This window comes from Aythya fuligula, unplaced genomic scaffold (assembly GCF_009819795.1).
Source record: "Aythya fuligula isolate bAytFul2 unplaced genomic scaffold, bAytFul2.pri scaffold_31_arrow_ctg1_3, whole genome shotgun sequence".
Lineage (NCBI taxonomy): Eukaryota > Metazoa > Chordata > Aves > Anseriformes > Anatidae > Aythya > Aythya fuligula.
The window spans coordinates 105,922-133,487 of NW_022473981.1; the positions used below are offsets into that span (position 1 = coordinate 105,922).

Here is a 27,566-nt window from a genome sequence, read left to right on the forward strand (position 1 = left end):
ATTAAAGAGACTTTTCCAATGTGGTGGTTAATGCTGGACCAGAGAAGAGTAATAATGATGCTTCCCTCGAGAAAAAAATAAAGCTTTTTTTCTGATGTTATTTCTAAAGATGCAGATGGTGAGCACCTGGTTTGTGCGATGAGCAGGTTGGCATGGCAGTGGGATGGCAAAAAAAGAAGTATTTGGGAGATGAAGGGGCTCGGCCTACTACCCTTGGCCAGGATAACTGCTGCAGGAATGCCTTGTACAATGGGTTTGGGGTTTTGTTTGCTGGAAAAGCAATATTTTACGGATGAAACATCTCGGGACGTGTTTCTATGTGATGAGGGCATGAAATAGATAATAGCCACCGCCTATACATTGCTATTTCTGCGCTGCAAGGAGCCAGGGTCTGCTGCATTTAGGATAGTGTGCTGGGTTTTTTTCATGATGGGGCAGCTCGGCAGCACTGCTAGAAACAGAATTGCTTTGGGCTTTTTTGGACCAAGCCCACAAGCTGACTTCGAGTTCCTATTTAAACTAGGGCCTTTCATTTTTTATTTTTTGGAGGATGGGAATTATTCCTTGAGGCTGGTAAAATAGCATTTATTATCCGCCCTGAAGCATGTGCATGTGTTTTGCAGAGTGTAAGCAATCTCCATACCACAGTACCAATTTAAAGCTGTTAAAATGTGTTACATTTACAGCCAAGGCAATCCAAACTCTTTCCGACGGAGCAAAGTTAATAGCCCAATAGCTGCAAATTGTGGGAATTAAATATCCCTTTCTTTTAACATCGCTTAGACTTGAAGCGATAGCCGATGTTTTTTTTTTTAATAATGTTTTCCTGCTACTGATCTCCTGTCGCGTATCTCGAACCAAAAAATCTCAGCAAAAAATCTGAGATGTGGATGTACTGCCATTCATCTGCCAGCAAAACCTTTATTATTTCGGAATTACATGACTAAAACAATTTTTTTGTATGAATTTTAAACTGCAACCATGCAGAAGCAAACCAGGGCAATGAGTTGAAAAGCAACAGTTCAGGAAAAAAAGTTCTTTTTGCTTATGCCCTAGCTCTTTGCACAGTCCTATAAACACAAAGTTTATTTCTTTTACCGCCTTCTGTTGAGATGCTGTGGATTAAACCATCTTGAAAAATACTATTGTGTTACCAGGCAATCAGGTATATTCCCAATGCAGTTTTTAGGTGCTAGTACCAAAGCTGCTTTTAACTAGAATCCAGGGCCATAGCAGTAATTCACTTCTTTGCAGCTTTTCTTTTACAAGTCGCAATTTCCTTGTGACTGTCATATAGTTTGTAAGGGTAATTGCACTATGCTTATTGTTGGCTCTAAAAATCATTAATTTTAGTGCCACGGTTTCACATTAGCAACGTTTAATTATTTTTTAACAGAATAATGGTTGAAGTGAGATGGTTTTGAACTGGATTCTTACAGCCCAGATGGCAGTTAATCCATTAAAGTTGCATTAATATTTGTTAATGACAAAACAAGGGAATTACAATATTGCACAGCAGTCCATTTTTTTGGATAATTACGCATCTGTTAATCATTGATACCTCGCAGGAGTGAAAAGCTGGAGCCGTTAGAGGCAAGAAGGGTTCGGGGTGCAGGATGGAGTGACAGTAGGAAAACTGTTGAGATAAATGATTAGGAAGCAAGACATGAAGAAGATACTTATTAGGAAAAAAAAAAAAAAAAAGTGATAATACTTTATAAGTGATCAGTTGGTTTTAATATTTTTTTTTCTCTGTGGAAAATCTGATTTCTAGACCACCTGTGCTACCATAATTCTGTTCTTGAAAGATCTGCTTCCCTGTAGAGGAGCTCTAGATCCTGATAACCCTGAATAAATAAAATGTATATACATGAAAATATAATATATATATACACACGTAGCATGAGACTCTGCTGACACCTCAAATTGTGCCCTTGTGACTCAGCAGGTTATTGTTGTCCCAGCTTTGTGCTGAACTGAGGATTATGTCTTGTGTTGCATGGCTCGCTCTCAGAGGCAATAGCTTGTTATTTTACAGCATTCTGCATTTACCCACCACACAAGAGGGTTTGCACGTGGAATTAACTTTAATTGGTCATCTCTAGTGTGCTGGGACTTGTATGTGAAGTCAAACTACGTGTGCTGTTTGCAGGAAGACGACAAGGTTCTTCTAGAGTAGGGTTGTACCAGGACGCTTGGGCGAAACACGGAGTTTGAGTCCTTTACATTGCAGATGGGGAGCCTTCGTGGTCGCTTGAGTCACCACACTTAATGCTTAGCAATTTTCCAGCCAGCTGGAGGTGAAGTAGAAACGAAAATCAACCCTTGGTATAGCAGCCAAGCACTTCAGGTACAATGGGAAATAACTTGGCACGCACAAGATTGCACGGAGATAATTTCATTGACCAAAACCATGTGTAATTATGAAATTTAGTTTCTAAAGCTGCACAGAAAAAAAAAAATCACAAAACATATACCTGCTTCTCCAATTAAACACAAGCTTGCTTTTCAGCAATGCCTTTGAAGGTGTTTCTCCTTCTTTATTTGCTGGAAAAGTTTTAGTTCTCTGCCACCGCCTGGGAAAAAGCCCTGGCCTTGAAATGTGCGCTCTCCAAGGAGCTCCCTGCTTGGTATAGGCAGGGCATAGATGAGCTGGGGAAAGCCAAAGAAAGCTGCTAGAAATCCATAATGGCAAAAAAAAAAAAAAAATGAGGCGAGCATTACCACAGAGTAATGAAGCGATGCACAGTTCGAAATGAGGTTCTGACCCACGCAAAGAATAACGACAACGACAGTGTAAACCTATTTCTAATGCTCAATTAAAATATATTTACATGGATTTCTTCTTTCCCCCCTTTAGGTCTGCTATTTTTCTTACGATGGAAAGGCTGGTTGTCTATCTACTGGTTATTAGCACAGCCGTGAAGGCCATGATGTGCCCCAAAAGATGCATGTGTCAAAACCTGTCTCCATCCTTCACCATCCTCTGTACGAAGACGGGGCTTCTCTTCGTGCCCCCCAGCATCGACAGGAGAACGGCAGAGCTGAGGCTGATGGACAACTTCATCACGACGCTCAGGAGAAAGGATTTTGCAAACATGACCAATCTCATTCACTTGACGCTGTCGAGGAATACAATAAGTCAAATCATGCCTTACGCATTTTTTGATCTTAAAGGCCTTCACGCTTTACACTTGGATAGTAACAGACTGACCTATATCAACGAAGATCATTTCAAAGGTTTGATCAACCTTCGACACTTAATACTCAGTAACAATCAGCTAAGCTATATCTCTCCCGGGTCGTTGGATGACTTTATTGAAACCATCGAAGACCTGGATCTGTCCTACAACAACCTTGTTAACGTTCCCTGGGAAACAATCGCCAAACTTTCCAACGTCAACACGGTCAGCTTGGATCATAACCTCATCGAGTTTGTGCCGGAGGGAATCTTCTCCAATCTTCACAAGCTTGCCCGTCTAGACATGACCTCCAACAAGCTGAAGAAGATCCCTCCCGATCCGTTGTTCTCCAGGATCCCCGTGTACGCCAAGTCCAAAGGATCTCCGCTGTCATCTTTGGTGCTGAGCTTTGGGGGCAACCCTTTGCACTGCAACTGCGAGCTGGTGTGGCTGAGGCGCCTCACCAGAGAAGACGACCTAGAAACCTGCGCCTCCCCACCAGAGCTGATGGGCAAATACTTCTGGTCCATCAAAGAGGAGGAATTTGTCTGCGAGCCCCCGATGATAACACACCGAACCCCCAAGCTAACCGTAACGGAGGGCCAAAGCGTCTCGTTGAAGTGTAAAGCTGTGGGCGATCCGGACCCCTACGTTCGCTGGATTGCACCCGACGGGAAGCTGGTCTCTAACACCTCTAGGACGATTTCTTACGAGAACGGTACCCTGGATATTTTGGTTACGTCTCTGACGGAGAAGGGCACGTTCACCTGCATAGCATCAAACGCTGCGGGAGAGTCGACGGCTCCCGTCGAGCTCCTCGTTACCCCATACCCCAACCTCGCTAACAGCACCAACTGCGATAAAGACGCGGAGCCAGGCCCCTCGGATATTCTGATATCTGCCAAGTCGAGCTTTCCGAACGAAACGAAGGCTCAGCAAGAGAAGGTGGTGGTGGTCGCTGAGCTGACCTCGTCCTCTGCTCTCATCCAGTGGCCTTCTCAGCACCACCTCCCCGGGATTCGCATGTACCAGATCCAGTACAACAGCTCCTCTGATGACATCCTCGTGTACAGGTAACCCTCTGCACCTCCTCCCTTGTGGAGGTGGAAGCAAGAAAGAGGTGATAAGAGCGTAGGTTGAATTATTCCCTGCAATGGCAGCTAATTGCAGGCGGTGGCTGTGAACGAGGGGACAACTTTGCTCATTAAATTCCCATCGTTGAGGAATTGTACTGTTAAAACTCATAATACACCCGCTTCTCTGCTGCCTCTCGAGGATCTCGAAGCCCTTTACAGCCATAATTAATCTTCAGAGTCCAGTTTAATGGACGGAGCGAGGCTGATGAGCATTATCTCAGTTAATACACCCAGGGAAATTAAGATGGAAAGTTTAGTTACCTTTCATGCTGATTAAGTGTAATTGCTTTACCTAAATATATAGGAAAGAGAGGAAAATCGAGATGCCCAAATCTGTGAGATGTCCAGAGATGCCCCAAGGCCACATTTTGCCTGTATGGCAAATATGCATGGCCATACTATGTCTCTTGTATATTATGCCAAACCTTCAGCCCCTAAAAGTCATCACGCAATTCCTCTATTCCACTTCCATGCTGTCACAGGGACAAAGCTCACGGAGGGAACTGGACATTGCCCGGAAAGCTTTAGGTGATGAATTTTGTGGGGGTTTCACTTTTAAAGGCGCTGATTCATCGGCTGGAGTTTATTTGGTAAAATTTACTCGGGAATAACTATTTGCTGCTCAGCTTCAGTGGATGTTGTGCAGATTTTTATAGTTGCTCCCTGGGCAGGGCGGTTGAGTTTCTGATTACATGCCTTGCTGCTTATAGGCTTTTGTTTGTGATTAGCTTGGGGGGGGGAAAGGGGTAGACTGACATTAAAGCAGGAGCTAGCACTTGATACGGAGTTAATATTCCAGAGTTGTGCTTTTCATCAACTTCTCTAAACCAAGCAATGATGATTTACCTAATGTAATGCTGCTGGTTGCACTAAGGTATGGAGAGGAATAAGCAAAAGGGGAATTGCATCTAACAGCTGAAAGGCTGGGTTCAAATATACTGCTCTAGTAAGCAGTCCCCTAAGGAAGGGAATGTAGGGTAGTTGTTCCTCTGGGATTCACATTTCAAATGCCTACCTTTGCAGGCAAATTCTTGTTAAAAAAAGATAAAAAAATAAAAAGGAACTGCATATGAAAAATGTTGAAGTCCTTGAAAGAGACTTTCACTTTGCAGCCGCTTGGGATTTTTAAAAGCCTCATCTTAAAATGCCCATGCTCAGAGTCCCTGTGGGGAAGGATGCCATCCCGGCGTTGCCATGGCTACGGGCTGGAAAGGATGCGGAAAGACTGGGCGAGGATAAGCAAGGACCTCTTAGGAAGTGGTGGGAGGGTGGTTGTTGGTATCTGATGGAGGGCGAGGAGCTGGCTGGGAGCTGAAGCCTCATTTAATTGTCATCTGCAAGCACATTTGTGACACTGCCGCTGGAGGGATCTGCAAAGTTGTGAAACGCAGGGAAACACAGAGCAGAGATGTCTCAATAGCGGTGGCCGGGGCTTCTAAAGGGCGTTGATTCAATTTTTGGAGTAAATCTCAAAGTAAATCCAAGCACAGCGAGCGGCAGCTGGGGCTGGGCAGGCAGTGGGGTGCAGTGGGTGCAGGATAAGGGTTGTTTGGTGACATTTGTGCATCCTTTCCCATAACACCGGTCGGATGATTTGCCAGCCTTCGTGCAATCGCAGTGATTTGCTCTCAGCGAGTTTTAGCCTTCCCAAAGCCTCCGACTCATGCGACAGCTCGTTAATTAGTCAGTCTGTCAAGAGCTGAATCAAATGCTCTTGCTGCCGAATGCTCTTGTGCCGAAAGAAGAGCCATGTGGAAGAAATGGGGAAGAGTGCTCCGTCTGCATGTCCCTTTCTCAGCCTAAATTCCCGTTAAGTGAGAGGCCCAGGTTGATGACCAAAGGATAAAACACTTGATGCTTTGACTCACAGAGCAGCGATTTCAAGTAATGTAATACACCATAGTATAATGGGCCTCTCCGAGATGAAAATTTGCGTGTTCTTCTTCAGTTCCCACAGTGAGCAATCATCAGATAGAGATCCTTAAAGGAAGTTTCATGCTAAAGTGATGGGAGTGGTAATTGGGCGGCAATTCTGCATGTGCAGTTATCTGCACTGCTCCTACTTCAAGCCACGCTGTAAATGTCAGAGCGATTTAAGCTGAGCGCAGGAGCAATTAAGCAATTAAGCATTGCACACCGTGTGACTGGGGAGCCAGGAGCCCTCTGCTTGCTCGCTGCCCCTCTCGTGTGGTTAAGCCCAGCCCATGTCACCGGTATACAAACATCTGCTCCGCGGCATCAACCTGGTGGTGGATGGGGATGCAAAGGATGCGGAGATTCCCAGCAGAGGTGTGGAGATGTGCAGGATCCACAGCATTTCAGCCCTGCCAGAGGGGCTGGACGGCAAGCTGCCTTCCACCTCCAGCACAGGTGGAGCTCTGGTGCCGTGTAATTTATTTCTGGCAGGCAACGCCTGGGAAAAGCATTAAACGGTGCAGGATGCATCAGAGACCCGTCCCTTCCGTCAAGTTGAGTGGTACCACGGGTGAGCAGTTTCTATGGTAACTCTGCTTTATCTTGCGAATTTTAGCTGCTCCTTTGACTCCCTTATTTTTCCTCACCTTCCCATTGCCTTCACCCTCTGGGTAGGTATTTCGGGGTAAGTGCACGCCTGTCTGTGTCTGCGTTAGGATGCTATGAGAGTAAAGGTGATGTTTTTCCTAATTTTCCTTCTGGACTGCCACCAATATTTCCAGCCAACTAGCTGAGAATAACGTATGCACCCTATGTGCATGTAAATGCACCATAATTTCCCTTGCTGCTCCCACCTTGCAGCCCCACAGCATTTTCCCCAGTGCTGAATACGGAAAGGGGACTCCAAAAAATTAGGAGTTGTGCATCTGGCTCTGTTTGTCTCGGGTGAGTCACTTAAATTCCCTCTGGAGTGACCACGGCACTGACCTGCCTCCTGGGGAAGAGGTGAGGTTTGGTTAGCAAAACCAAGGGTAGGTGCTAGTTAGGGAGCAAGAAAATTGCATCCGAGTGAAGCATCGGGCACGGTGAGTAGCAATGATCCCGAATCAGTAAATTAAGGTGCAGGTAGCAATTTGTGGAAAGCATCAATATTGAAAGCAAGAGCTTTGTTTGTTTGCAGGAGAAAGGTCAGAAAGTGGCCCCGTGCTGCCGTTGTACGGAGTGAATCAAGAATCGTAATAGCCACTTTCTTCTCGGGGATATAAATGGGTCTGTATTCTTTAAACAGCTTCCAATCCTGATGCTGATTACAGTCCCCGTGCAGCTTGGACTTTCACAATGCTGTAATTTTAGTTTAACTGTCACTGCTCAAGTGGCCTGCCCAGGTTTCCAATGCTAGCCTCGGGGAAGAGATAGCAGCGGAACCGCCTTTTGATACCAAAACAGTCATTGTGCCAAACCTTACACAAGCTTTGTGAGGTAATAATTAATCCGTGAGTGAAACCACCCTATTTTTATTTTTGCTGCTTTGTCGTGAGGTGTATTTGTGTGTACATACAGAAATTCCATTTCTTCTGCCTGTTAAACGAGCCCATATACATATTTATGAAAATAACTCCTTTTAGGTTGCAGGAGAAGGCTCATCGGAACACAAAAAGGAGCGCAGGGGAGCGGTGACACGAACCCAATCCCCTGCAGGGGCTCCCGTTTTGTCTGCCGGTGTTTCCTCAAATGGCCAGCAAACTCAAACCCGTGACGCTGCCTTTCTGAGATGAAGTTCAATTTGTACCGCCGCTGATCGAAGCAGCAGATTACTAATGCTTCATAACAACCTGATTGATGCCCTAGTCAATTAGAAGCTGGCTCTCATAACATCAAAGGCAATAGTCTCCTAAGCATTGAATTTATTCTTTTATAGCTGGTGATCATCTAACTTTAATTAGCCACAACTACAGGCTATAAATTAGAAGATCAGTATTTAGTAGTGATGCTTCTCTATAGATAATTGAGAGACTGTATATTGCATAAACCAGACGATAATATGTCCTTGTTTTCACTGTTGAGAAGAAAAAAAATTAGAAATTGAGAGGCAGATCACTTTTAATATGGAGTACAAAGTACTGTTGTTTAAAGGGCAGAGCTGTCACTCTCGGGGAAAAGGTGATATATTGCCAGATCGATATAGCAATGATTACATCTGTTGCGTGAAAAGCAGTTGGAATCAGCCACGCTACGTCTGCTCAAAAAAATAAATAAATCCTTAAATTAGTTCAGTGCGGTGCAATGGAGAAGCATCAGGACGATGCCAGATTTCGAAGACCTTGCACGTGCCCTGCATGGTTGGAGGGATGCGTGTGGGTTGTACGAGATGCGTTGAGAACGATGCGGTGATTTTGGTGTATGTGGGGATTGTCAGGGCTATCCATCATATCTGTGTGCCAGCAGCTCATCAGGGCTCGAAGAAATCCTGGTCAAATGGTCATGGTTGGGTTTCTTCACCTAGATAACCTCAAGAAAAGAGGAGGGAGCAAAAGAAGTTGGGAAATGCGAGAGCCACTGGTGCCTGGAAATCAGAGGGATCACGTGACTGTCGCTCTTTGGGTTGCGTTTTGGTAGCTTTTTTTTTTCCTTATCTTGCGACGTAGCTGTTGTCATGGCAGTTCCAAGGCTTCTTTAGGGAATTTCTCCTTGGAAACCTCCTCAGGTTTCCCTTGATTGGAAAAAAGCCTTCTGGGCTCATAGCTGGTGTGCGCTGAGTTAATGAGGATTTCCCTTCCGCAGCTGGATTCCTCGCAGCACGGGGGACGTTTCTCCATTGTCCTCCCCACATCCCTTTGGTCTTTGTTAAAGAGGATGCCCAGGCACTGACCGCTTCTGGAGCTTCACCATGGCTTATAAAATAAGCAGACCTCGCAGATTCAAATATTGGCTGGCAGTTGTTGCACGATGGAGCAGAACATCCAAGCGTGAAAAATCAATGTCTTTTTTTTTCCCAAACATTTCAAGTTTTTGAAGGGGGAAAACCTTCCCGTGCCACCCCAGCTGTTTCAGAAGTATGGTTTTTTAATAGCCCAAGTGAGAATCGATGGCTGCCGTTGCTTCTATCGAAAATTTTGGCATGATTTGTGTGAAAGCTTCGTAACTCCATCTTTCAGTGCGTGGTCATTTCATCTCCAGCCTGTAGCATCAACCACGTGAATATAATTCTTCTGAAAGATGCAGCCAGCAGCCTGGGTTCAGGAAGAGACGAGGATTTTATGCTTAGAACAGTCTTGTTGTTGTTTTTACCTCCACAGATGCCATAGATCACATTCAGATCTCCGTGGATGTTTCTGCGAGATAAACAGACTCTACACTGATTGCTTTTTAATCCCTTTAATCAGTTGAGTAAACTGGGTGCTCGGGAGCTTGTTGACAGAATTGGTTCAAAAAGACAGAATTGGTTCAAAAAGACAGAATTGGTTCAAAAAGACAGAATTGGTTCATAAAGTTTCCAAAAGGTGGGGTCCCTCCAACACCTCAACCTCCCCATCCCTTCCTTCCCCCCCTGCACCTTCCCCTCCGACTGGAACCATTGAAAGGGCAGGAAAGAAGTTCAGTTTTGCAAACCATATTACATTTTCTTATATTACCGTTAATTAGAGTCTAAACAAACAAACAAAAAAAAGCTCCATCTCTGTTTCAAGCTGCTCAAGTTTATTTTGGGTTTGGGGTTTGCTTTTTTTGTTGTTGTTGTTGACAGTGTTGCTAGGAAATATTTCCAATCCCACAAAACGGTGTTTTGTCAAATTTTTTTGTGAGCAGATTTCACAGTTGAGCTTTCACCAAAGGGCTTTACTTGTTACTGGCTGACTGCAGATGGCAGGGGAAACTCTGGCGTGGATTATGGGATGGAGGCTGTTGCTCTTAAATCACTTACAGGAAAATGATTTGACAGATTTGCACCTAAAATTGTGGCTTCGGCAGTGTCTACAGGTAACAGGAGGCTGAAATGTGAATTAAGATTTTTTGATAAAAGTCTAATTGGTAGTTATGGTGGAATACAAATGTGAACATTTCTTGAGGAATTAAAAGACAAAAAAAAAAAAAAAAAAAAAAAAAAGCAAAAGCCCCAAAAAGAATAACCAAGGAAAAGGTTTTTGCATCCCCCTTGGGAATCTCGTGGCAGATAAAAGTCTTTCACTTCCTGCATCGCTATTGTGAAATGTCTTTCATTCAAAGTAATTATTTCAGCAGATTTTAATTCTGAGAGCTCTGAGTTGGAGACAGAGCCATGGTTCATGAAGAGGCTGATGAGTTTTTATCCTTCTGAAACCCACGGTGTCCCCAAATCCAGTCTCTTGGGTTGTCACAGGTCCTACAGCACCCTCGATAGGCCTGGCCCTACATAGTCCACTCCACTTAAACTATTATTAGGTTAAATTAAGTATTCCTGGGAATGTTTGTTCTGCTTTGTAAACCCTGGACCATGGGTTTTAGTGGAATGAGAAAGCTCTCAGGTGACACATTTGCTCCCCATACCTACCTGTGTGCTTTCTGGTGGTTCCTCCTCATCCGTGCCTGGCCCTAAAGGCCTGCCAGGTTTGTTATAACCATTACAGGCAAGCCCGTGCTAATTGTCAAGCTGATTCGATCTTTTCTAGCCTTACTACATAAGGTAAATAAGCTGCAGGGAGGACAGAAGTAAATGCTCTGCAGGCAAAAGCAAGAGCACACGCAGAGATTCAGTCCTGACTGACTGCATACGCAGTTCTGAGCTGTCCTTCCGAATTTGTAGAGATTTCCTTGAAACTTCCTAAATACGCCAAAATAGCTGCCTTTCCCTGGAGACATGCCTGGCCAGAACTGCTTAGCCACTGATGAATCCTTATCTGCTGCCTTATCAGGACTTCACGCTTCTCCTTCTCCATGTAGTTGAAAATAGCCTCGCATTACCAGAAAAGCCGATAAAATTCAAATACATATTTGGCCTTATTCAACGTTTGTGCTGAGGATTTAGAACCTCCTCTTTTGGGATGATGATGACTGTAGAAGCATTTCAGCGCACTGTAATACAGCACATGCTGTACATAGCTTTCCATGGTAATTAGTCAAATTTCAATACCAAGCCCTTCACTGAATAATCCCGACAATAACGTATTGCAGAAAGTTGTTTGAAAGAAGAAAAATGAGCATCAAAGGCTGCTGAATAAGCCAGATAATGCGGACATTAGGAAAACGGTACTTTGCATAATTTTTTGCAATTACACCTCCCTCTCACAGATGGGCAGGCTCCTAAACACTACAAGATGCTTTCTGCGTGGTGTTTGCTATCGATTGCTTCTCATTGCTCAGCTGGTCTTCTAGGCAGTGCCTGCCTCTGCCTCCTGCAGCCGTTCTCTATGACATCCCTTAATTTTTTTTGCGTGTTGTGCCCCGAGGTTGGGTGACAGTTTTGTTGATGTCAAGCAATTTTAGACGTTGTGCCACGATCGGATGCAGTTGCCAGCGGTATTTGTCTAGGGGGCACGGCTGATTTTTAGCGGTGAAGGCAGACAAACAAAAATCTCCGCCTCGTCAGGCGCATCCCTTCAGTGTGACAAGCAAAAATCTTCTCTTATGCTTAGTTTCTGTGCAGTTTGGTATTTGAACTGACTCCGTGCTCATGCTGGGATGCCCACAGCCCAGCAAGCTTTAAGGATGAGGGAGGGCTGCTGGCCATGAAGTTAGTTCCCCAGTCCATCTCTTGGGGTGGTTGGTCACTATAAAACAGGGCCGAGCGGAAGCCTGAAATGTTAATTAGCTATTTATCTGATAATTGGCCATTGGTATGTGTTTTGGGATGGTGAAGGTCAGGCCATGAATAATTCCGAGGGCTTGTTCTGCTGGTCTGCAGCAGTTGCTAACCTTGTACGTTTTCCCATGCATTAATGCTGGATTTTTTTTCTCATTTATCTTATTTATCTCAAATTTATTTCTCATTATGCACACACTAGGACTTGTTAATACTGTTTGGGTGTTTCAGTTTGACAAATGGGTCTTTGCGCAGCTTCCTCTCCATCCCTGCCTTTCCTGCAAAATGAAAAAAAAAAAATCTCATTAGCCCTAAAGCCCAGCCCGTGGCCACATTCTTTGCAGGTCATGAAGCCGCTGTTATAAATGAAGGGTTGAGGTTTGGGAAATTCAGATTGGAGATAAGGGGGGAAAATATCTACTAGGAGGGTAGTTCAGTGCTGGAATGGTGCCTGGAGAGCTCGTGGAAGGTTTTTTGAAGGGTTGGCAAGGTAGACGTGTGGTTGACCTGATATTCTGTTGCTGGTAGTACTGCTCTTAGTGGGACACTGGGCTAGAGATCTTGGGGGATTTCTATGAATGATGGTACATGGGCATTTTTTTTTTCATATTTACAGAAAATTGGTTGTTCTACATGAAGTAGGCATGCGTCTGGAGATCATTCCTTTGAAGGTGTAGCTCTTCTTTCTTTCCAGTCTAAATACATATAGTCCAATGGATGACTACGTGGAAAAAAATGTATGACAAGCAGATAGTTTGGGTGGTTTTTTTTCTCTCTTTTAATCGGAAACAGAGCTTACAATTCTTCCGTTTTTTCTTCTTATTTTAAAAGGCTTGGTGGCCAGGAGAAGGCCACGTTCCCACTCACTTTGAACAAATGTAGTTTGTTTAAACTGACTCCTCTGCAACAGCACCGCTTCGCTCCAGCGAGATATCTGAGCCAAATATACAGAGAGCTGATCTGCTGTGAGATATATTGGGATTCATATGGTCATTACCGTGGTCTGTGGGAATGTGTTAACATAGCACACAGCTCTTCTCCTGGGATCCTTTTCATCTGTTGGTTTAGTACCCATTCATGCTTCTTTGTGGTAAATGAATAATTGGAATTTACGCAGAACAATCCCAATGTTAGGGCTGGATCAAGGGGAGGAGGTCAGTCTGTGCTGTTATTTGGGTAGAGAAGACGCCACGTAGCTGTGAGTGCACATGTTTTGCTCTAATTGTTCTTACTGGCTGCCTGATTACGAGACACTGAGCACCATGGAGCTGCTGGAAGGTGGGAATTAGGTTAATCTGTGGACCAAAGGTTTGAATTTGCCTTTTTTCCTTTCGTCTTCGCAATGTGCTTCCTGTGGGTGTAAGATTACTGGAATACATTTTAATTACCGAGTGTTGGAGTTGATCCTGTTCTGCCATTTAAGCCCTTAAGTATGTTCCTTTATAGATTTTCAAACGTTGACAGTATTCCACTCTGCATGGGGCACGTAATGCCCCCTTTTAGGCTGAAACTGCAGAAATTGAAGATAATGCAGATCAGAACAATAAATCAGGTCTGACTTCTCCTCCAGCCACCACAAGCTTGTGCATTCCAGTCCATGTTTGTTTGAAATGGCCGAGGTAAAGACATTTTCACTGCTAAAATCTGTATTTTCCGTCCCTACCGAGTAACCCAGGGAATGCTAGCTGTTTCTGCTTGTTCCGATTGCCATGCTTGTCTTCTGCTCTGCTGGTTTCCTTACAGCAGGCACTGATATCTTGAATTGGTCTCCTTAGGTTTGATCAGCTTGGATGTTTACTGGACTTATTTTCTTTTCCAGGATGATCCCTGCTGCTAGTAAATCCTTCTTCTTGACTGATCTGGTTGCAGGACGTGAGTACGACCTCTGTGTCCTTGCTGTTTATGATGATGGATTGACATCTTTGACTGCAACCAGAGTGATCGGATGCGTGCAGTTCACAACCCAGGAGGAATACAAGCAGTGCCGATCCCTTCACGCGCAGTTTCTTGGAGGAACCATGATCATCATTATTGGAGGCATCATTGTGGCTTCAGTTCTTGTCTTCATTTTCATCCTCCTCATGAAATATAAAGTCTACAACAATCACCACAAAAACAAAACTACTAAAGTTAATAACGTCTGCTCTCAAACCAATGGAAGTCAAAGTGGCTCGATGGCTCGATCCACTTCTAAACTGGCAGAGAGGCGGGAAAGTTTGCACCAGGAGTGCTCGGGATCTTCCAGCAAAGGAAAAACTGTTGTAGACTTGGATTGTGAAAAAGTGACTCCAACCAACACAACCTTTTTAACAACCGATGCGTTATCTTAATGGCCATTTGACAGGACACACCAAGGTGGTATTGCTTGAAACATTTTAATGCGAGTGGTTGTATTTTAAGCTTCACTACTATTGTCTATTTTTAAGATCAGATGGTTTAAAAAATATTTTTTTAATCTGTAAACAGTTCTTGCATTCTTAACTATTTTGTTTCAATATATTAAATATAAGTGTGTGATTTACAAGATTTTTTTACTGGTTCTTTTATAGCATACACCTCTGGTATCAAGGCAGCAACATAGCTAAATTCTGACTAGGTTTGTCTGTAGTGAAATGCACTATTTTTTCATTTGGTTACTGACCAGCAGCAAAGACGTACTCTCAGGATCTTCAGACTTCTTTTCTCACAGCAGAGTCACCAAACTACTCATCTCTTCAAGGAATGATGTGTTATAGAAAGTCTCAATGCGGAGTTATTTATTGCCATAGGTATGTTGTATACATGCTGCTCACAAAAGAAGTAAAATTAGTAGAGGTTCCCTATGGAAAAAAAAATAAATAAAAATATAAGCACTACTTTAAAAAGAAAAGAAATAAAGAAAATTTAAAGTACTTTAAGTACTTTACCATATTCTCTTGGAATTATTCGCTGGCACAGAAATATGGACTCGTATTGTTTGCTTTGTAACAGCTGTTATCTGTCTAGGCTGTGCCTTCGAGAAACCTCCTCTTGTTCTTGGAAGTCAGATTTACCTCTGGGCAGGACGAAGCCCCCGCTTTTTGTTCTTCCTAAATTGTAAAACTTCACAAACCGGTTGAAATCAGGTGTGTTCCACTGTGCACGTTTTTGCTATGCTGAAAACCATGCCATAGTCTCCCGCTCTGAAAGCTGAAGGTATTTTTCTCTCTTTTTATTTCGGTGGTAAATTTGCTGAGCGAGGACCCGCAGACGAAAGCTCCCGTGTCCTGAGGCACACTGCACAATCTCACTGTGACACCTCATCTTCAGATGGCTTTTATACCAGTCTCTTCTTTCTGTAATGCTGCATGAAGTGTAATGTAACTGGCTGATAGATGAATTATGTGAATGTGTCCGGTCAAGTCATTTTAACGCATCATATGGAATGAAATGTTCCTTTTGTTTCAAGGGATACTGGCAAATCGAGATGGACCCAAGGTTTAGGTTTTGAAATATGCACAAGAGGAATTGGTGACCTCGACCAAACAAAATGTCATCTCTGTCATCCTCATTGGTCGCTGATCCTTTGCAAAGTACCTAGCTCTGTAAACAAAACAAGAGAAAACAAGGATACCTTTTATTTATTGAAGCTCAAGAAACGGAACGAAAAAGCAATTGACAGGAGAGGCTTGCGAGCTGAGTGACTTTCCATCTTTTCAGGTGATTGAGATCTAATTTAGCAAAGAAAAGTATTTCTCCTAATGTTGTCCCTTTAACTGTCTATAAATATTTCTCCTGTTTGAATATGAAAGAATGCTCAAGAAAAGTTACCTGGTGGACAGCTGAAAGCTGTTTAACTCCACTAAAATTAAATACTATATTTTAATACAGTTAGTCTCACTAATTGCCTAAGTAGGAGGCATTTTCTTGAGGTCTCTATGATGCCCAGATTTGGTGAGGTCCACGTTTTGTTCTGATTACCAAACATAAATTGAGAAAGAAGTAACTGGGGGAAGGGAGGGGAGGGGGATGTCTGTTATCAGGTATATTTGTTAAAGTGAGATAAGGTTGTGCAGCTACACTCATATCAGTTTTCTTTTATTTAATATATATATATCTTTTCCCACTCACAAAATTCAGTGCTGGAATTTGAACGTGCTTTTCTGAATTACTGCAACCTGACTGCTACGAGTATCATGAGTGGCTCAGCCCACCTGCACATTAAATCAATTTATTGGTGACATCCTGCCATTTTCTGCCAGTAGCAATTTCTGTCATGCCCTTTTATTTGGTACCTACATGCTAAGTATGAAAACTCTTCTGTTGCTGAGCAGCATCTCATGGGATTCAGGGGCTGGAGCTGGAAATGCTGTATTTTGACAATTTGCGATGTGTACTCTGGTTGTCCATCTCATCTTCAAACTGGTGTGAGTTGTGCTAGCATCATCCTTGCTTGCCTATGACAGCAGCAGCAAACTGGATTTGTTTTAACTATTACTCCCTTAAATAGAATTGAGGTTTGGTGATTCTCTTCAGGTTGTTTTCAGATCTCGAGGTTGGAAGTGACTCTGAGCTCCTGATGTCTCTGTTATACAAGCAGAAAGGTGTGGAAAGCAGCAGAAAGCCAGAGCCCACTGATGAACCCTCTGCAATTACTCTATATAAAGTTAGGGAGCAGATTATTCTGGTAATTATATATATATACATATATATCAAAGAAATAACAGACAGTGCAGTCATTAGACAAAGCCAGTATGGGTTCACGAAGGGCAAGTCCTGCCATGTAAACTCACGATCTTTTTAGGACAAGGTTACCCACCTGGTGGACAAAGGGAAGGTAGTGAGTTTGTGTTCATTTTTTTAGTCTTTTGTTGTTATTTTTGGATTTTAGCAAATTTTTTGGTGCTCCCTCACTATCAGCTGGGCATGGACACCATAGGATGGAGGAACAATTAGCTGAAGGGTTGGGCTGAAAGTGTTGTAACTGGGATGGCATCAACTTGGTGGCCAGTCACTGGTGGTGCTCCCAAGGCTTATTTTAAGTCAATTTTTCTTTGATATTGCTAGCAATGACCTGAACATGGGAGTTGAATGCACGCTAAGGTTATGGGTGATGTTGAATCAGGAGCCATTGGTTTTCTTGGGGGTTGTACAGGCTTTACAGGGAGATTGTGGTAGATCAGAAGGAGGCGACGCTACTTGGACGTGCCCTGAGGAGGGCCATGAAGGCGGTGTAAGGACTGGTGGCCATGGTGTGTGAGGAGCAGCTGAGGGGGACTTGGGTTGTGCAACTGGGGGTGCCTGTGGAGCCTCCATGATGGGACAAATGGTGGTAAAAGGTGAGGGAATGGCTCAAACTGTGTGAGGACATTTGGGACAAGTCACGTTTGAGGCGCAAGCCCCACACCTGTGGGTGCTCACAAAGCGCTTGGACAAGGCTCATGGCGACCAGGCCTCAGCTGGGCCTGTTTGGAGGACCGGGGGGGCGCCATGAGCAGGACACGCTGGTCCTCCGGGGGTCCCTTCCTGCTCAGACCACTCCGCAACTCTATGGTCCTGCCCTCCAGGCGCATGCGCGGTTCAGCGGCTCAGCTCCCTGCCGCCACGAGGCGGCGCTGCACGCAGCCCCCCCCACCGTGCGCATGCGCGTTGCCCCCCCCCCCGAGGCATGCTGGGAGATGTAGTCCTCCTGGCCGCCAGGTCCCCCTCTGTTTGCATTTGTTACACTCAGAGCCCTCTTTCTCCTTCTTTTCTGCGTGTATTTCACCCCACAACGCTCCTTTGGCCACCAAATTCCCTCAAGGCGCCTCCAATTTTTACCCGCCAACTTCACCTGCTTGGCTCCCCAGGAACCTACCGGCACCCCAATGTGCCTTCTGAGGCGCTCCAGAGGCCTCCATTTGCCCTTTCAGCCCCCTTGCACCCACCATCAGATCCTCAGGACCCCCTCATTTGGTCCTCCTTGCACCCCAAAGTCCCCCGCTGGCTTTCACAGTACCCCTAAGGAACCCCACACCTGGCCCTGTGAACTCCACAATACCACCTGGGTCCCCTCTGCAGCCATTTATTATGCCCCAGAACATTCTGGTGCCTCTTCACCCCCCTTAGGCCCTCTCTATTCCCTTCAGAATCTCTCCTGAAGTGCTTCTTAAGCTCCAAAACCATATTTTTTTTTCCATAGTGGTTCCCTCAGCATCTCTGTGGATTTCCCAGGACTATTTCTGAGGACCTCGTGGTGTCCCTGAGCCTTCTTTCTGGGGGGTTTTGTGTGACCGGAGGTGTATATGGGGGTACTCGGGGGGTTCCTGAGGGTCTGGGTTAGTCCTGGAGGGCTTGGAGTAGGTTTTATGGGTGCTGTGAGGGTCCTGGGTGTTTCTGAGGGGGGCTCTCAGGGAACTTGGAATAATCTGGGAGGGTCTTGGGGTTACTGGGAGGATCCTGGTGGGCTCTAGGACATACAGCAAGGGTCTGGGAGGGTACTGGGGGCACTGGGATCACACTGGGTGGCTCTGAGTTCTGTAGGGGATGGTATTAGGTGGCAAGGGGGGCAGAACAACACAAAAATCAGGAAATACTTCTAGGAACAGCCTCTTTGTAGGTCATTTCCTTCCAAAGAGCTAGACAACTGCTGCTTTTAAGTGCTTTGAGTCTTGTAATCTGGTCCCTTCCGGTATCTCCAGGCTTAGATGCTTCAACGTTTCAGGAGATTGGGGGAAAAAAATAAAAATAAAAATAAAATAAAAAATAATAATAATAAAAAACACTTTTTAAAACCAATTACATTTCTGCAGTGAAGCGTTCCCAAGTAGACACGTGCAAGAGGATGGCTTCGAGGTCAAGAACTGGGCTGATGGGGACAGACGCAAGGACATGCATCGATGGAAATGGAGCCAAAACAGACCCTCAAAAAAGTGTTTTTGTTTTTTTTTTTAGAAGAGAGATCTGATTGCAGTGAAAATCCAGAACACCACAGCGACAGGCAGATGAAGGAGAAACATTATGAGAACCAACAGCTCGCTTCCTTGATCATTCCGGTGCTCCCTCGCTGTTTAATTAATATTTAAACACATCTTTTCAACATGGATGCGCTTTTTACGTAACAGTTTGCTCTTCCGTGGGTCTGCAGCAACCGGGGGAGGCGCGGAAATAAAACACAAGGGAACGGTTGACCAAATTAAAACGAGAAGGACCTCCATGACGAAGCATCCAGCAGCACTTTGGGGTCCGGACGGGACTTTTGGAGGTCTGGTTGGACCTTCCCCAGCTGAAAATGGGGTCGAGGAGCCCCCCCGTTGCCTTTTCCAGCTGGGTTCCCCCCTCTGCGGTCCTGCCACCCCGTGAGCCTGTTCCGAACTGTGTCCCCAGGGGTGGGTGACAGCAGGGGACACGCCGCCAGGCACCGAGGATTTAATTTGGGGGGGGCTCCCAGCATGGCCAGGGGCTGCCCCGATGCCCCGGGGGGGCTCAAACCGGAGGGCGTCGGGGGTGTCGGGGTGGCTCAGAGCTGCAGGAACTCGGCCACGAAGGCGGCGAGGATTTTGCAGAGGTCCTCCACGGTGGGCAGGTGGAGGTTGGCCTCGTTGTCCTCGGTGGTGTGCCAGACCCAGGGGAAGGGCATGGGGATGAGATGCAGCACGGGGACGCCTGCGGGGACACAGGGAGGGGACGCGGTGGGGTGGACGTGGACACGGGCAAGGTGACGTGGAGCTTGGTGGGGATTTGGGGACAGCGTGGGGGGACACGGGGACGTTACCACGTTGTAGGAAGGGGACGTGGTCGTCCTCGACGGGCCCCGGGGGTGGGCTGAGACGGAAAAAGGGCTGGTCCTTGGGGGAGGCGTGCAGCAGCCCCAGGTTTCGCAGTCGTTTCTCTGCACGTTGGGGACACAAAGGGGACACGGGGGGACAGAGAGGAAGGCATTTGGTGGCACTGTGACACCCCCGTCCCCATCCCGTGTCCATCTCTGTCCCCATCCCAGCCTCCTCATCCCATCCGTGTCCCCATTCCCATCCCTGTCCCAGCACCCACCCTGTCCCCATCCCCACGTCACCCCACCCCATGCTTGTCCCCAAACCCACGGGCGTCCCCAGGTGCCACCCACTCCCTGTCCCCATCCCCTTGCCCCCCATGCTGTCCCCATGCCACGTCCCCAACCCTTTGCACGTCCGCAGGGCCCATCCACGCCCTGACCCCATCCACGCCCTGACCCCACACCCGTCCCCGTGTCCCCACGTCCCCGTGTCCCCATGTCCCCAGGGCGCACCGATGGCGACGAGGCGCAGGAACCAGTGGTGGGTGCGGGGGAAGTGGCTGTGGATGGCGGGGTGCTGGGTGCCCAGCAGGTCCAGCAGCACCAGCAGGCTCTGGGGACACGGCGCGGGGACATCAGCACGGCCACGGGGACACCACGTGGCCATAGGGACACCACCCTTGGGTGCTCCAGGACCATCCCGGTTGGGCCACCGTGGTGAGGGGGGACAACCTGGCAGTGCCACCACCCTGCCACCACCCTTGGGTGCCATGGGACTGTCCCAGTGGGGTCACCACCACCCTTGGGTGCCATGGGACTGTCCCAGCTGGGCCACCACCACCCTTGGGTGCCATCCCACCACCCTGCCACCACCCTTGGGTGCTATGGGACTGTTCCAGCTGGATCACCACCACCCTTGGGTGCCACCACACCACCCTGCCACCACCCTTGGGTGTCACAGGACTGTCCCAGCTGGGCCACCACCACCCTTGGGTGCCATCCCACCACCCTGCCACCACCCTTGGGTGCCAAGGGATTATCCCAGCAGGGTCACCACCACCCTTGGGTGCCATGGGACTATCCCACCTGGGCCACTACCACCCTTGGGTGCCATGGGACTGTCCCAGCGGGGCCACCACCACCCTTGGGTGCCACCACACCACCCTGCCAGCACCCTTGGGTGCCGGGGGGGTGGGCCACACTCACCATGGCGGTGATCTGGGTGCCGTGGGGGCCGTGGCGGGTGGCAGCCATGCGTGCCGCCAGGTGCCGGGCGCCGTAGAGCGAGTCGGTGGCGCTCCACTCCTCGAAGGCCTCCTCGCCGTCGAGGAAAAGCAGCTGCAGCGTCACCTCCGCGCCCTGCGGGGACCGAAATCTTCCTGGGGGGGCCCTCAGGGGCACCCTGGGGTCCCAAGGAGGGGTCTGGGAGGGAGCCGGGTGGGCTGGGAGGGACCCAGGGGGCTCTGTGGAGGGTTACGGGGGGGGAAAAGTGTCCCAGGTGGGCTCTGGGGGGGACCCAGGTGTCCCGGGGGGGTCCAGGAGGGACCCAAGTGTCCTGGGGGGGTTTTGGGGGGGATTCAGGTGTCCCAGGGGGGACGCAGGTGTCTCTGGGGGGGACCGAAGTGTCATGGGGGTGTCTGGGGGCGACACCCAGGTATCTGGGGGGGGTCCCAAGTGTCTTGGAGGGGACCCAGGTGTCCCGGGGGGGGGTCCCAAGTGTCCTGGGGGTGTCTGGGGGGGGACCCAGGTGTCCTGGGAGGGAACCCAAATGTCCTGGGGGTGTCCCAGAGGTGACCCAAGTGTCCTGGGGGTGTCTTGGAGAGGACCCAGGTATCTGGGGGGGGTCCCAAGTGTCCTGGGGGTGTCTGGGGGGGGTCCCAAGTGTCCTGGGGGGACTCCAGGAGGGACCCAAGCGTCCTGGGGGTGTCCGGCAGCGGACCCAGGTGGCTGGGGGTGACCTGGGGGCCACCAGAGCACCCTGTTTGGGGTCGGGGCTGGGGGGGGCGAGATGGTGAGGGGGGGGGCTCAGCACCCACCCTATCCTTCGCCCTCCGCAGGGGCCGGTCGAGGGCAGCCGCCAGCTCCAGCAGCATGGCACAGGGCACGGCCGAGTCGGTGGCCCCCAAAAAGGGGAGGCGAGCCGGGGGGGGGCCAGGTGGCAGCACCTTGGTGTCGTAGTGACAAGCCAGAGCCAGGCGGCGGGGGGCGGCGGGGGCCAGCGTGGCCACCAAGCTGGCGAAGGCCACCGGCCCCCGCGGCGTGGTGGCCTCGAAGGCGTCGAGCTCCAGGTGCCAGCCAGCCGGCAGCGCCGCAAGCCGGTCTGCGATGTGCTGGGGGGGGGGGACACATGGTGATACGGTGGTTTTTTTTTTGGGGGGGGGGGACAAAGGTGACATTAGGGGGGGCTTACCTGGCGGGCGGCGAGGCTCCCGGCGCTGCCCGGGGGTCGTTCCCGTAGGAGGGGGCGCAGGAAGGCATCGCGGAGGCGGGGGGGGTGCAGCCCCCCCAGGAGGGAACGGAGGTCCTGCTCCGAGGGGGGGGCCCGGGGGGGCTGTTTGGGGTACGGGGGGGGGGGACAGAGATAAGGGGTGGGGATGCTGGGAGGGGTTTTGGGGGGTATAGGGTTGGGGGGGGGGCGTCTGGGGGTCAAGGAGGGGTTGGGGGGGGTCTGGGGGCTCCCATGGGGTGGGGGTGTCCTGGGGGGAGTCTGGGGGTCTTGGAGGTTATGGGGGGGGGTCTAGGAGCTCCCATGGGGTGGGGGTGTCCTGGGGGGGGGTCTGGGGGCTCCCATGGGGTGGGGGTGTCCTGGGGGGGGGTCTGGGGGTCTTGGAGGTTATGGGGGTGGGTGTGAGGGCTCCCATGGGGTGGGGGTGTCCTGGGGGGGGTCTGGGGGCTCCCATGGGGTGGGGGTGTCCTGGGGGGGGTCTGGGGGTCTTGGAGGTTACGGGGGGGATCTGGGGGCTCCCATGGGGTGGAGGTGTTCTGGGGGGGAGTCTGGGGGTCTTGGAGGTTATGGGGGGGGTCTAGGAGCTCCCATGGGGTGGGGGTGTCCTCGGAGGGGTCTGGGGGGTCAAAATCCCAGGACCTCCCCCTAATCCGGGGCCCCCGCCTAATCCCGGTACCCCCTCCCCAAATCCCGGTACCCCCCCATAATCCCGGGAACCCCCCCATAATCCGGGCACCCTCCCTCAATCCCGGGACTTCCCCCTAATCCCGGGACCCCCCCAAATCTCGGAACCCCCCCTTAATCCCGGTTCCCTCCCCTAATCCCGGTTCCCCCCCCCCCCCATTTTACCGGTCCTCCTCCGGTGCCCCGCTCCCCGGCGGGCCAGGCCGCGTAGAGGATGGCAGCGGCCGCCGCCAGGGCCAGGAGCAGCGGCGGCAGCGGCCGGGGGCAGCCCCGGAGGCGGGGGCAGAGCCCGGGCACCGGCAACGGCAGCGGCACCGCCACCGGGCCGGGACCGGGACCCGAACCCGCGGCCCGGGGCCTCCGGGAGCCTCCGGCGCCCTTCCGCATGGCGCGGGGGCGGGGCCACCCGGGAGGGGGGCGTGGTCTTCGAGAAGGGGGCGTGGTCTTCGAAAGGCGGGTGTGGTTTCGCGAAAGGGGGTGTGGTTTCGTAGAGGGGCGTGGTTTAGTGGGTGGCGTGGTTTCGCGGAGGGGGCGTGGTCTTGGTGGTGGAGTGGGGCGTGGCTTGCTCGCTGGGACACGCCCCCTTTTCCGAAGGGCGGGGGGGAGGAGGGAGAGGCGCATGCGCAGTGGGGTTGGGGACGGGGATGGGGACAGGGATGGGGACGCGGTGGTGGCGCCGTCCGCGGGGAACCTGCGGGGGGGTGGCACCACCGGGGGTGTCACCCCCATGGGATGTCACCCTGGTGGGACATCACCCCTGTTGGATGTCAGCCCCATGGGATGTCAGCTTGAGGGGTTGTCACCCCCCTGGAGGGATGTCACCTTGATGGGACATCACCCATAGGATGTCACCCCCATGGGATGTCACCCCGGGGAGTTGTCACCCTGATGGGATGTCACCCTGGTGGGACATCACCCCCATGGGATGTCACCCCCTTGGGATGTCACCTTGGTCACATGTCACCCCCATGGGACATCACCCCTGTGGGATGTCACCCCTATGGAATGTCACCCTTGTGAGATGTCACCCTGTTGGGACATCACCCCCATAGGACGTCACCCCCATGGGATGTCACCTTGGTGCCACTACTGACATGATGTCCCTATGGTTCCACCACCCCATGGTGCCACCACTGGCATGATGTCCCCATGGTGCCACCACCCTGTGGAGCCAGCACCCCATGGAACCACCACCCCAAAGTGCCACCACCGATGTGATGTCCCCATGGTGCCACCACCCTGAGGAGCCACCAACCCAAAGTGCCACCACCGGCATGACGTCCCCATGATGCCACCACCCTGAGGAGCCACCACCCCAAAGTGCCACCACCGGCATGATGTCCCCATGATGCCACCACCCCACAGAGCCACCACCCCAAAGTGCCACCACCAATGTGATGTCCCCAAGATGCCACCACCCCATGGAACCACCACCCCAAAGTGCCACCACCCCAAAGTGTCGCCACCAGCATGATGTCCCCATGATGCCACCACCCCAAAGTGCCACCACTGGCATGACGTCCCCATGGTGCCACCACCCTGTGGAGCCCCCACCCCAAAATGCCACCACCCCATGGTTCCACCACTGGCGTGAAGTCCCCATTATGCCCCCACCCCAAAGTGCCACCACCGGCGTGATGTCCCCATGATGCCACCACCCCACGGCGCCACCACTGGCGTGACACCCCCACAACACCCCCACCCCCGACCCCTTTCCCCCCACACCCTCCACACCTTTCCTTCCTCTTCCTTCCGTTTCTTTTCCTTTTTTTTTTTTTTTTTTCCACATTTTCCTTTTTTCCCCGCCTCCTCCTGCGCCCCGGCGTCCCCCCCTCCGCGTCCCCCCCGCCGTCACCGTCCCTTCCTTCCGTCCTTCACCTCCCGTCGTCGCGGCGGGCGGCCGGGTGCACCCAGTTGTTGTCGTGCAGCCCCACGCGGCAGCCGGGCGCCTCTTTATCGGGGCGCCGGCAGCACATCCAGTAGGAGCGGCCGTAAGGCAGGTCGTGGTGGTAGGGTTTGGGGTGCCAGCGGCACAGGGACACGTCCCCCTTCTCGTAGTGCTTCTTGCACTGCTTGCAGGGGTCGTCGCGGTACAGGGGGTCGCGGTTCCAGCGCGAATCGGTGGCCTGCACCCCGAAGGTCTCGATGATGGATTTGAAGTAGTGGCACGAGCACTTGAGGGCGGCCAAAGCCTGGGTGGGCAGGTAGCTGAAGATTTTCACCATCACGTGCTCGGGCAGCAGCAGCATGTACTGCCGCGGCTCCAGCAGCCGCTGGATTTTGAAGCGGATCTCCAAAAAATCGTGCGAGACGTGGCGGTACAAGCGGCACAGCGACGGGTCCGGCGTCACCGTCGTTGTCACTGTTTCCTCGGCCGCCTCCGCCGCTCCCGCTCCCACCTCGGCCGCCTCCTCGGCGCCCGGCAGGAGGAAAAGCTGTCCCGGCGGCGGGTCGTCCTGCGGCGCCGGCAGCCTCACCGTCTCCTCCTTCATCTTCTTGGCGCTGTCCTTGCCGAAAAAGACGCACTGGTCCACCACCCCCGTCACCACCACGTCCACGTGGAAGCCGGACGCGCAGTCCCGTGACGCCGATGATGCCGACGCCGATGCCGCCTCTCCGCCGGATCCTTCGGCGGCGTCCGGCTTACCGGGGGGCGCCGTCCCCTCGCCGCACCCCATGTCCACGTCGGCGCCGTCCCCGTCCCCTTTGGGCGCAGCGCTGGCCAGGAGGAACTCCACGTTGTTGGGCAAGGCGTCGCGGGACGGGCTGATGAGCTGGTAGAGGTCGCAGGTGATCTTGTCCTTGGCGCGGGTGCCACCGGCGGCCCCGCACCCCACGAAAACGCAATTGGGGCGCCCACCGCTCGCCGCCGGCTCGGCCGGGGAGGCTCCGGGCCGGTTTTCACGCCCGCTGGAGATGCGGAAAGCGATGCGCACCTCGCCGGGCGCCGGTGCCACCGCGGCGGTGGCCGTGGTGGTGGCGGTGGTGGCGGCGCACTCGGCGCTGGGGTGGCAGAGCCCGTTGTGCCGCGCGCCGCCGCGCTGCCGCGACTCGAATTGAGCCACGGCTTCGGCCACCCGGCTGCAGTCGGCGCTCGCCGCGGGGGTTTTGGCCTCGCCGGCCGCCTCCATGAAAACCACGGGCGCCGCCGGGGGTTGGAAACCCTGCAGGGCCAGCGCCGTGCGCTGCTCCACCAGCGCCACCATCTCGGCCACCGAGAGGAGGTCGGGGGGCTCGCCGCCCCCCTCGCCGTCAGCCCCGCTTTTGCTTTTGCCGGGGTGGTGGCAGCGCCGGCGCCGCTTGGCTTTGGAGCTTTCGCTGCCCCAGTTGCCCTTCACCTTCATGGTGCTGGCGCGGCCGGTGCCGCCGCACTGGTGGGCGACGAAAAAAGCCACCTTCTCCTTGGTGTTGCCGGGTTTGATGACGTACCAAGTGTCCAGCAGCACCCTGCCCTCGTCCGGCGGGGCGGCGGGGGGCGGCGGGGTGTTTTCCGAAGGGGCGCGGGGTCCGGCGGGTTCTTCGGGGGCACGGCAAGGTTTTTTGGTGGGGCCGGGGACCGGGCATGGCTTGTTTTGGGTGTAGGTGCCGAAAGGGCGCGGGCACCAGAGCTGGAGCTGGGGGAAGGCGTTGGGCTCCATCAGGGCTGCATGGCACGGCCGCCGCGTCGCCGAGCTGCCGGCGCCCGTGCCCAGGCCTGGGGAGAGATACGGGGACGTTAGCGGGGTCGGCGGGGATGGGGTGGGCACAATATGGGGCTGGTGGGGACGGTATGGGGCTGGTGGGGGCAGGATGGGGGAATATGGGGCTGGGGGGGGATAGGAAGGGGATGATATGGGGCTGGGGGGACAGCAAGGGGACAATATGGGGTTGGAGGGGATGGGGTGGGCACAATATGGGGCTGGTGGGGACGGTATGGGGCTGGTGGGCACAGGATGGGGACAATATGGGGCTGGGGGGGACAGGAAAGGGATAATATCAGGTCAAGGGGCGACAGGAACGGGGATAATACGGGACTGGGGGGGACAGGGTGGGGACAATATGGGGCTGGGGGGGACAGGAAAGGGATAATATAGGGTTGGGGGGGAGAAAGTGGGACAATATGGGTTTGGTGGGGACAGTATGGGGTCGGAGGGGACAGGGTGGGGACAATATGGGGCTGGGAGGGACAGGGGGAGACAATATGGGGTGGGGGGGACAGGAAGGGGACAATATGGGGTTGGGAGGAACGGGGGGGCAATATGGGGCTGGGGGGGACAGGATGGGGTCGGAGGGGACGGGGTGGGGACAATATGGGGCTGGGGACAATATGGGGCTGGGGACAATATGGGGCTGGGGGGGGACAGCAAGGGGATAATATGAGGTTGGGGCTGCAGGGGGCAATATGGGGCTGGGAGGGAGGGGTTGGGGACAATATGGGGCTGGGAGGGACAAGAAGGGGACAGGGCAAGGCTCCTGGGGCCAGTATGGGGCCACTATGGGGCCAGTGGGGGCGTTACTGGGGTCACTGGGGCCATGAATGGGGCTGGGACGGGGCCATGAATGGGCCCAACCCCGGCCCCGCCCCATCAAGCCCCGCCCACCTTAAGCCACGCCCCCTCAAACCCCGCCCCGACAAGCACCTGCCCCCAATCCCTAAACCCCGCCCCCAACCCCTAAACCCCGCCCCCCGCGCACCTGCCCGAGGCCCCGCCCCTCCCGCGCTCTCGCCCCGCCCCCTCACCGG

General features: G+C 51.8%; 3 protein-coding genes across 5 annotated transcripts in view; 1 reads left to right on the plus strand and 2 right to left on the minus strand.

Annotated features, from left to right (window-relative positions):
• Positions 1 to 18,967, plus strand: part of LRFN3 (leucine rich repeat and fibronectin type III domain containing 3) — a 47,793-nt gene extending 28,826 nt beyond the window's left edge. Inside the window, exons 3-4 of one of the 3 annotated variants that reach the window (XM_032207156.1) lie at positions 2,861 to 4,255; positions 18,897 to 18,967. In XM_032207156.1, the coding sequence (XP_032063047.1) occupies positions 2,861 to 4,255; positions 18,897 to 18,909 (1,408 nt within the window). In that variant the 3' untranslated portion in view covers positions 18,910 to 18,967. Of the gene's footprint in view, positions 1 to 2,860; positions 4,256 to 13,824; positions 14,587 to 18,896 lie in introns of those variants that run through there. The other 2 variants (XM_032207155.1, XM_032207157.1) reach the window with 2 other exon arrangements.
• LOC116501554 (glutaminyl-peptide cyclotransferase-like protein) lies at positions 18,725 to 23,623 on the minus strand. The gene is made up of 7 exons (XM_032207158.1): positions 23,009 to 23,623; positions 22,124 to 22,264; positions 21,750 to 22,043; positions 20,920 to 21,072; positions 20,227 to 20,326; positions 19,717 to 19,833; positions 18,725 to 19,607 (listed from the first exon to the last, which is right to left on the minus strand). The coding sequence occupies exons 1-7, from the start codon at positions 23,570 to 23,572 to the stop codon at positions 19,462 to 19,464; spliced, it is 1,515 nt and encodes a 504-aa protein (XP_032063049.1). The 5' UTR covers positions 23,573 to 23,623; the 3' UTR covers positions 18,725 to 19,461.
• Positions 23,624 to 24,703: 1,080 nt separating this feature from the next.
• On the minus strand, positions 24,704 to 26,479 carry FBXO46 (F-box protein 46). The gene is given in 2 exon segments (XM_032207152.1): positions 24,704 to 26,326; positions 26,328 to 26,479. Coding segments are annotated over 2 exon segments (1,689 nt in total). The 5' UTR covers positions 26,408 to 26,479; the 3' UTR covers positions 24,704 to 24,717.
• Positions 26,480 to 27,566: the final 1,087 nt, after the last annotated feature.

What these genes read in the sequence shown, in the direction of transcription:
- LOC116501554 (XM_032207158.1), bottom strand. Translation starts at nt 23,572, where the DNA reads ATGGGGGTGACACCCCCGGTGGTGCCACCCCCCCGCAGGTTCCCCGCG. An exon ending in CCTGCGCCTCGTCGCCATCG is followed by an intron (nt 19,834 to 20,226) that starts GTGCGCCCTGGG and finishes CCCAACGTGCAG; the next exon opens with AGAAACGACTGCGAAACCTG. An exon ending in CGTCCCCTTCCTACAACGTG is followed by an intron (nt 19,608 to 19,716) that starts GTAACGTCCCCG and finishes GTGTCCCCGCAG; the next exon opens with GCGTCCCCGTGCTGCATCTC.